This window comes from Apteryx rowi, unplaced genomic scaffold (genome assembly GCF_003343035.1).
Source record: "Apteryx rowi isolate R43461 unplaced genomic scaffold, aptRow1 scaffold_27, whole genome shotgun sequence".
Taxonomy (NCBI): Eukaryota; Metazoa; Chordata; class Aves; order Apterygiformes; family Apterygidae; genus Apteryx; species Apteryx rowi.
In genome coordinates, this window is record NW_020449085.1 from 1,225,424 (window position 1) to 1,234,755 (window position 9,332).

General features: G+C 66.2%; 1 protein-coding gene across 1 annotated transcript; it reads left to right on the forward strand.

Annotated features, from left to right (window-relative positions):
• Window positions 1-4: 4 nt before the first annotated feature.
• Window positions 5-7,909, forward strand: PARP6 (poly(ADP-ribose) polymerase family member 6; the record flags this gene model as incomplete). Its single annotated transcript, XM_026068360.1, has 20 exons — window positions 5-114; window positions 317-377; window positions 568-658; window positions 930-996; window positions 1,366-1,515; window positions 1,980-2,157; window positions 2,709-2,762; window positions 2,977-3,072; window positions 3,241-3,333; window positions 3,598-3,723; window positions 3,847-3,912; window positions 4,193-4,260; window positions 4,583-4,631; window positions 4,920-5,029; window positions 5,154-5,226; window positions 5,489-5,558; window positions 6,242-6,321; window positions 6,681-6,744; window positions 7,178-7,262; window positions 7,371-7,909. Coding segments are annotated over 20 exons (1,794 nt in total), but the record flags the coding sequence as incomplete, so codon positions are not given.
• Between the last annotated feature and the right edge of the window lie 1,423 nt (window positions 7,910-9,332).

Sequence of the window (9,332 nt, forward strand, 5' to 3'; positions counted from 1 at the left end):
GCCGGCTCTGCGCCCGCAGGGGACCTGCGCCGCCGACCTGTACCGCCACCCGCAGCTGGACGCCGACATCGAGGCCGTGAAGGAGATCTACAGCGAGAACTCCGTGTCCGTCAGGTGGGTGCTCCCGGCTCTGCCGGCCGCCGCAGTGCCCCGCACCCTGTCCCGCGCCACCCAGGCTCGGGGGGACGCGTGCGTGCCGGCGGGACGCGGGGACTGCGCTGGCACGCGGCTGCCCCGGCGAGGGGGTGGCTGGCGGTGGGGCTGGCACCGGCCCGGCCTCATCCCAGCTTTCCCGCTGCGGCGCCTGTCTCCGCAGGGAGTATGGGACCATCGACGACGTGGACATCGACCTCCACGTGAACATCAGCTTCCTCGATGTGAGTCACCACGGCGCCGGTGTGCCCGGGGCGGTGCCCCACGGCACGGGGGCCTGTGCGCGCGGGGCGGCCTCGACGTCCCCCGAGCGTCCCCAAATTCGGCTTTCTGGGTGGCGTGCCGGAGGACCGTGGCCCCGGGTCATGGCCCGGGCCCCCATGGCTCCGCCAACGCACGGCTCTCCCTCGGCAGGAGGAGGTGGCGACGGCCTGGAAGGTGCTGCGGACGGAGCCCATCGTGCTGCGCCTGCGGTTCTCGCTCTCGCAGTACCTCGATGGCCCCGGTGAGCGGGGCCGGGGGGTCCCTGCCCTCGGCCGCGTAAGGCGGGGGGGCGCGCGGGTGACGCTCCACCACCCCTGCTCCCCGCAAACGGAGGAGGCGCCAAGGGTCCTTCCCGGGGGGCTGGTACCCCGGGACCCCATGGAGGGGCATCACGCTCCACCTCGGCCTCTGCTCCCCGCGTGCCCTYGGGACGGTGCCCTGGGACGGGCCCGCGGGGTGCCCGGCACCGGGGCAGCTCGGCAGCACCGGCAGCGGCCGTTGTCTCTCCGCAGAACCGTCCATCGAGGTTTTCCAGCCGTCCAACAAGGAGGGGTTCGGACTGGGGCTGCAGCTGAAGAAGTAAGAGCCGAAACACGGYGGGTGCCCGGGGTGGCGGGGGGCGCTCGCGGCGGGTCTGCAGGGACACGGCCACCGCGCCRTTGAGCCCTGAAGCCAGCCAGCCGGGTGCTACGTGTCCCCATGTCGCAGCCTTTCCTGCCAGACAGCCCCRTGCCAGGCACGGCTGGCCCCGGACTGGCTCTCCGCTGGGTTTGGTACCCGGCGCTGGGTCGGGGAGAGGAGCTGGGGCAGAGCCGGGGGGCACAGGCCACCCAGCGCCGTGGGCCTGGCACGCGCGGCCGAGCACCGCACACGGGGCCGAGCCGGGCACCGAAGGGCCCTCGTGTGCTCGGTGCCCGACTCGGGCGCCCACGCCGCCTCTCTGCCCAGGATCCTGGGCATGTTCACGTYGCAGCAATGGAAACACCTGAGCAACGACTTCCTGAAGACCCAGCAGGAGAAGCGGCACAGCTGGTTCAAGACGAGTGGCACCATCAAGAAGTTTCGAGCGGGCCTCAGCATCTTCTCCCCCATCCCCAAGTAAGGTCCCAGGTGCCAGCCCCGCTACTGCTGGCATCTCCTCGCCATGTCCCCTCGAGAGGCGGCCCTGTGTCCCGTCACCCCAGGCCTGGCTTTAGCCAGGTGGGCTGGAAACTGCGTCCTGGTACCRTGCCTCGGTTTCCCCATCTGCACCTCGGATACTGTCACTTAATGCCACTCTCTGCAAGAGCCCAAGGAGGTCAAGGGGGCTCCCAGAAACCATTAAAAAAGTGGATCTAGTGCTGGCTTTAAGGGGAAGGAGGAGCAGGGGGGAGAAACAACTAGCGTGGCTTAGGGACAGTGCCTGGCTCCATCAGACCTCTTGAGGAGGAGGAAGGACAGGGCTGGGCCTTCCTCCCCGCTTGATGCCCTGCCCGCCCTGACGTTGGCCGCAGCGTGGGGCAGGGCCTGGCACCACGCTGATGGTGGCCCGCGGGGAGGTCAGCGCGGCTCTGTGCCCACAGGTCGCCCAGCTTCCCCGTCATCCAGGACTCGGTGCTGAAGGGCAAGCTGGGCATGCCCGAGGTGCGCGTCAACCGCCTGATGAACCGCTCCGTCTCCTGCACCGTGAAGAACCCCAAGGTGGAGGTTTTCGGCTACCCCCCCAGCACCCAGGCAGGTGTCGCCCCCTTCAACATCCTGGTGGGTGCCTCCCCGGCTCGGGGCTTGCTTTGCTCTCCCTCCCCTTCCCGTCCTCCCCTGCGCACGGCGGGTGTCCGCAGGGCTGCCCTGGAGTGTCTTGGCCATTGTGGTTCCAGGGGTGGCCCAGCGCTGCCGGGGAGATCTGCCCAGCCAGGGCAGCGTGTCAGACCCTGTTGGGYCGGGCTGTGTCCCCGTGTGGCTCTCTCCGCTGCACCTCGTACCCAGCACCCTGGGGTGCCTGCGGACCGAGGGTGGGTGAGCTGGGTCACTGGCCATGGGGGCCAGGCGGGGTTTGGCTGATCCCAGACCCGGTCCTGGTGGTATCTGGCAGGGCTCAGGTTGGCAACATGCCCCGGATGTGGCTGCATCCCTGGGAGCATGTCGGCATCCCCATGGCATTTTCAGGGCACCTGCCCCTGGTGGAGACACCTTGCCRTGCTGGGGATGTTCAGGGCCCCGGAGCCGGCAGGGCCCCAGGCGCCGTGCGGAGGCAGGGGATGCGTGGGGGAAAGGGGATAACGCAGCTGGCTCTGCTCCGGCTCTGTCYGCAGGTTGGCGGCCACTGCAAGAACGTCCCCACACTGGAGTACGGCTTCCTCGTCCAGGTGAGCACCCATGTGACCACCCTGCGTCCTGCTGCCCAGAGCATCCTCCGTGCCRCTCCGCATCCCGCTGCCCGCTGCTTCCTCGACAAGGCAGAGCCTGCCCGGGTGGTACCCGAGCACCCAGGCCATCAGGGTGATCCCCATCTCCGCAAGGGCCCCTGCTCCCAGCATTGCTGCCGCAGCAGGGCCTGACCCCCCGCGGCCTCCCCCGCAGATCATGAAGTACGCGGAGCAGCGGATCCCGACGCTCAACGAGTACTGCGTGGTGTGCGACGAGCAGCACGTCTTCCAGAACGGCTCCATGCTCAAGGTGCCGAGGCCGGGGCCGGGGCGGGGGCCGAGCGGGCRCAGCTGGGGGTGCTGGGTGCCAGCAGAGCCCCCGTGGTGCCCCTGTGTCACAGGACACAAGGGGGCACTGTCCCCCTTGGGGGCTGGGGGCTCTATCCGACCTGACACGTGGTGCCTGTGTCCTCCGCAGCCGGCTGTGTGCACCCGGGAGCTGTGTGTCTTCTCCTTCTACACCCTTGGTGTGATGTCCGGTGCGGCAGAGGAGGTGGCCACGGGCGCTGAGGTACTGGCACACACATGGGCTTTTGGGCGAGGCGGGTGACGTGGACRCTGAGGGTGGCAGTTCCAGGATGGCCACCTCATGTTGTCCTTGGGGTTCTCCTCTGGCTGCTTCACCCTGACTCAGAGCAGGGCCAGATCCAGCCCCAAGGTGAGGGTGAAGATCCAAGGGGGCCGTGAGCAGAAGTGGGGGCTGCYGGAGCCATGGGGTGATTTGGGGCACCGCCATCCCTGCTCCTCCATCCCTCCGCCCGTGCTCTCTGCCCAGGTGGTGGACCTGCTTGTGGCCATGTGCCGTGCTGCCCTGGAGTCCCCCCGCAAGAGCATCATCTTTGAGCCTTACCCCTCCGTGGTGGACCCCAACGACCCCAAAACACTTGCCTTCAACCCCAAGGTAAGTGCTGCTGAGCTGGGGGCAGCACAGGGGGTCGGTGCTTCAGGGCTGCACGGTGCCGGGGCTGGTGGGCAAGCCTGGAGCACACCTCCAACGGCCGCCCCTCTCCTGCCCCACATGCAGAAGAAGAACTACGAGCGACTGCAGAAGGCCCTGGACAGCGTGATGTCCATCCGGGAAATGACCCAGGTACATGGGCCCCCCTGCCCAACCTGCCCATCCCAGCCCCGCGCTCCTGGAGCCAAAGCCGGAAGGTCCCACAACCTCCTTGGCCCCACAGTGCCATGCGAGACTGCCTTAGATGGGACAGTGCAGCCAATCCCCTTCCCAGCGCAGGATCCTTCTCCTTGGCCTTGTCCTGAGGACGGCACTTTGGCGCTGGTGTCCATCCATCCGGGATCGTGCTGGGGGGGCTGGAAGACGGGGGACCCACCTGCACCTCCTCTCACTTCTGCCCTGTCTCTGCCAGGGGTCATATCTGGAGATCAAGAAGCAGATGGACAAGCTGGACCCCCTGGCGCATCCCCTCCTGCAATGGTAAAGCTGAGGGCTGGGCGGGGGGGACAGGGTAGGAGGGGGGGCAGGGGGCAGCCGCTTGGAGCCCTGCGGCATGGGACTGGCCGCCGGGCACCTCCGGCACGAGCTCCCTGACCCATCGCGGCCACCTTGGGGCTGTCGCCCGGGGCCAGGGCAGAGCTGCTTTCTCCTGGAGGGTGTTTGCACCCCCTGGCCGGCCCAGGGGCAACATTTGCAAGGTTGGCCCAGCTCAAGGCTGAGCCAGACACCCAGGGCCTGGCGTGACTCGCGTGGCACCCCGGCCGCCCTGTCCGACCACCCTTCTCCTCCTCCTCCTTCCAAGGATAATCTCCAGCAACAGATCCCACATCGTCAAGCTACCTCTCAGCAGGGTAAGTGGCCTGGCTCTCCAGCTCAGCGCTGTGGCACACAGCCCCTGGAGCTGTGCAGGTGAGATGCAGGGTATGGGATACRGCATGCGGGATACAGCGCGTGGCACGCAGGATATGGCATGTGGGATGGCAGAGATGGGAGCAATGGGAGAGCTGTCACTGCCCTCGCGGCACGGCCAAGCCCTCTCGGCCAAGCGACCGGGGCTGGGCTGCCGTGCATGATCTGTGTCCGTCTCTCCTCTCTCCCCGCCGGCGCTGGGTTTGCTCTTCCGTTTCCGCTGGTAGCAGCTGAAGTTTATGCACACCTCACACCAGTTCCTCCTGCTGAGCAGCCCCCCGGCCAAGGAGGCCCGTTTCCGCACCGCCAAGAAGCTCTACGGCAGCACCTTCGCTTTCCAGTGCGTTGGCCACGGGGCTGGCAGGGGCCGGCGGGCTCCTCGGGGGCGACCCCGGCACCCGTGGCAGGCGGGTGGGTGGGTGGGTGGCGCGGGACGGGGGCTGACGCGGCCCTGGCTCTTTCAGCGGCTCTCACATTGAGAACTGGCACTCCATCCTCCGCAAYGGGCTGGTGAACGCGTCCTACACCAAGCTGCAGGTAACGCTCCCCCGGCCGCCGGCCCGGCTGAAGCCGTAGCCGTAGCCGCAAAGGGCCGGATGGCCTGGCAGGTGGGGGACGGCAGGTAGGGAGGGACGGCAGGGCGCCGAGAGAGGTGCAAGCCCTGCTGCGCGGGGTCCGCTGCCCGCCGAGGCTGGGCTTTCTCTGCCGTGGTGGCCCCAGGGCCGGGCTGTCGGGGTGGCCTCGGCACGGCCACCCATCCCGCTCCCCCGCGTCGCTCACCCTGGTGTTTTCCTGCAAGCTGCATGGAGCAGCCTATGGCAAGGGCATCTATCTGAGCCCCATCTCCAGTATTTCCTTTGGATACTCAGGTAAGAGGCTGCGTGCGCCGCTCCGTCCCGCCTGCGCTCCCATCCCAATCCCTGCATGGGCCCGGGGCCCGGCTCCGCTTCGGATGATGCCGTTGGGATGAGCCGCACAGGGAGGAGGGTGGCAAGGCCTCCTGGCCCTGTCTGGGGCATCCTTCCTGCCTGGACCAGCCTCTCCCCTCCGGATCTGGCGTTTCCAATGCACCGCTCTGGTCACAGGGGGAAAATCCAGCATTTTCTAGGGAAGAACTGACTCTAAGGTGTTTTGGTGGAGTTTTCCCCAGGGAGACAACTCGTCTCTCCGAGCAGCTCTGCCAGGCTTGGTGCGGGTGCCGTGGCCACGGGGGCTCTGGGCACAGCCAGCTCAGACCCTCTGCTTGCTGTCGGGTGTCGCGCTCCGGCCGCTGGGTCTGCTTCGTTTGCCAGCTCCGAATATTGGGTGCTCCCACCCTGCGGGACCTCGGGGCCGGGTGCTGCTCTCCCAGGGCCCGACTTGACCTCGGGGAAGGTCAGGGAGGTGCTGTGCTCACGTATCACGTCCTCTCACTGGTGTCCCCAGGATGCTGCCGGGTGACGGGCCCTGGGGGGGCTCCTTGCCCAGTGGCCGCAGCGGTCCCACCCCGGGAAGCCCCCGCATCCCGTGCTGGGGCTAGGGAGTGACGGCGGCGGTGTCGCTTGTCCCGCAGGGATGGGGAAAGGGCAGCACCGGATGCCTTCGAAGGACGAGCTGGTGCAGAGATACAACCGGATGAACACCATTCCCCAGGTGACAGTCGGCGGGGGGGGAGCTGGGCGCGAGGGACGGGGCTGGGCTGTCCTGGCCTCAGTTTACCCTTGTAGCGTGGGAGCAGTGGTGTCCCCTGCCTTTTGGCAAATGCCGGGGGGGGGCGTTGAAGCCCCCTGTGGGGGCTGCGGTGCAGGGGTGAAGCTCTGCAGCAGTCGCTGGGGGACCTGGGGCTGCATCGCTGGCTGCAGCCAGCCTCCGGGGCCGTGCCGGCTCCCGCCCGGTCCCAAAGTCGGGGAGGAGGCGGTGGGGGACGGATCGCGCTGAGCGGGAACGGATCGCGCTGAGCGGGGACTGCCCGCGTGTGGTTAATGCCGGGTGCTTTCCTGCTTTCCCCGCAGACCCGATCCATCCAGTCTCGCTTCCTCCAGAGCCGCAACCTGAACTGCATTGCGCTTTGTGAAGGTGCGGGGCACCTGGGCGAAGGGACGGGGCGGCGGGTGGGCGGGCGGGGGGGGAGCGCCCTGGTCCCAGGCTCCTTGGGTGGGCATCGCGGTCATCCCGGCCTGGCTGCACTGCACCATGTAGGGACAGCCCTCCCTGCTGCCGTTGTCACCATGTCCCCTGCTGCCTCCCCCTTCCCGCCATGCTGGTGTGAACCCCCTTCCCTCCCGGACTTTCAACACTGGGGGTTGTGCAGGGACTGGTGGTGATGGGAGCAGCAGGTCTTAGCGCAGAAAGGCCTTGGCGCAAACTTGGGGCAGAGGGACCCAAGCCCAGCTTGGTTCACCCGGTGCGATGTCCCGGGAGGGGTGGTCAGAGCTGGCTGTTTCCAGTGGGGACGCCTGGGCTGTCCCCGTGGGCCCAGCACCCTCCTGACAGCCTCTTGCCTTGGCAGTCATCACCTCCAAGGACCTCCAGAAGCACGGCAACATCTGGGTCTGCCCCGTCTCAGATCATGTCTGCACCCGCTTCTTCTTTGTGTGAGTACGGTGCCCATCTCACCCCTTCCCCGGGGGGACCTGGGTGCCCAGGCTGCCCGTCGCGGCACCCGTGGGACGCTCCCCCCTCACCCAGCTCTCCCCTCGCAGGTACGAAGATGGCCAAGTGGGAGATGCCAATATCAATACTCAGGACCCCAAAATCCAGAAGGAGATCATGCGTGTGATTGGGACTCAGGTGTACACAAACTGAGCGGCAGGGACCCGCCACGGTCCTCTCACAGGGGCCAAAAGGCGTCCGAGGCCGGAGGCGAGTGGAGCACTGAAGGCTCTGGAAGAGGCCGGGGAAGGGGGAGCGGGTCTCGCGCCTCCCGGGATCAGGGCAGCGCTGCGCAGCTCTGGGCAGCGGAGATGCGGGAGCCCGRCACCGGCGGGCTCCATCCTGTATATAGGTGTAAAGCAGAGAGCGTGCACGAGGYGGATTTAGCGGTCCCTTCTCCCCTGTCCCTCCGGTGTCCCTAATCCCATCCCAGAGTGGAGAAGGACCTGTGGGCAGGGCCTGGCTTGCGTGCCTGCTGCCTGGGGGCGGACATCCCTCCTCGCGTTTACAGTGATGATGTTTTTACCAACGATGACGAGAAACCGAAGCAAAAAAAAAAAGAAAAACACACACAAAAAAAGAGAAAAGAAATCTGTTTTAGCTTATTAAAATTCTTTAAAAAACATTCTGGGCTGGGTGTGCCGCTCTCTGCCAGCCTAGCTGGTGATGGGGCGGCATGGCAGTGTCCTGTCCCCCTGCCCCGGCTCATTTTGGACCCATGGGCGAGACGGCTGCAGCCAGCCCTCTGGGCACAGCAGCATCGCAGCTCAGTGGGCAGGGAGATGGGCACAGGAGTGGTGGCCTTCACAGCTCTGGAGTTCATGCCCACTTTGGGTTTCCTAAGGGAGCAGGTCTCCTCACGCTTCGATCATGGCCCAGACCCCATGGCATGGGCTTGGGAGCCAGGCGTCGGGCTGGGCAACTGCCCCAGGCCACAGCAAGAGGTCTAGGGTTCTTCTGCCCAGCAAAGGGAGATGGTCTGAGAGCCGTGCTGGCAGCATCYAGTGCTCCTCCGACCCCCATCCCTCCACACACCTACCTCCCAAGGTCCCCATCGTGGAGCCAGGCATCTCCGAGCACCTCGGCCGCCAGCTCCAGCTCTCCAGCAGCCTGTCCCCAGCACCCTGGGGTGCTGGAAATCTCTGTGCCGTCACTGAGAAGGGATCGGGCCACTGCAAGGTGTCATGCCATAAGGAAGGGGTCTCACCACGGAGAAAGCATGGTGCCACAGGGAAGGGCTGGCTCCGTGGAGAGGCTCTGGTGCTGTGCAGAAGGCACCACACCATAGGGCAGCGATCATGCCATGGGGAAGGGACTACACCATGGAGCAGGGATCGTGTCACAGGGAAAGGACGGCATTATGGAGAAGGGATCACATCATGGAGCAGGGATTGCACCACGGGGAAGGGTCATGCCACGGGGAAAGGACCACACTATGGAGAAGGGATGGAGGCATGGAGAAGGGATGGAGTTACAGGGAAGGGATCATCCCATGAGTAAGGGATTGTGCCAAGGGGAAAGGACTACACTATGGAGAAGGGATCGCATCATAGAGAAAGGATGGAGTCACAGAGAAAGGATCGTGACACAGAGAAGGGATCGTGCTGTGGGGAAGGGACCACACCACGGAGCAGGGATCACATGGCGGGGCAGGGAGCCCGCTATGGAGAAGGGATCACATCAAGGAGAAGGGATGGTGCCAGGGGGGAGGGATCTCACCAYGGAGAAGGGATGGTGCCCTGGGGAAGGGCTCACCCCAGGGAGCTGGGCTCAGCCCGTGGGGCCGGGCGCGCACCGCACCGCGCCGCAGGGAGCATCCCGGGGCGCCGAGCCGAGGAAGAGACTCACGGGCGAAACGAGAAGRAAAAATCCCACTGGACTGTGCTTTATTTCAGTCTAAGCAGATACCAGTAACTACAAAGATACAGAGTCAACGCCCGCGCGTCTGGCTTTCTACTACAAGGAAATCAAAAAGAAGGAGCAGCCGAAAAGAACCGGGGCCGGGCCGGCGC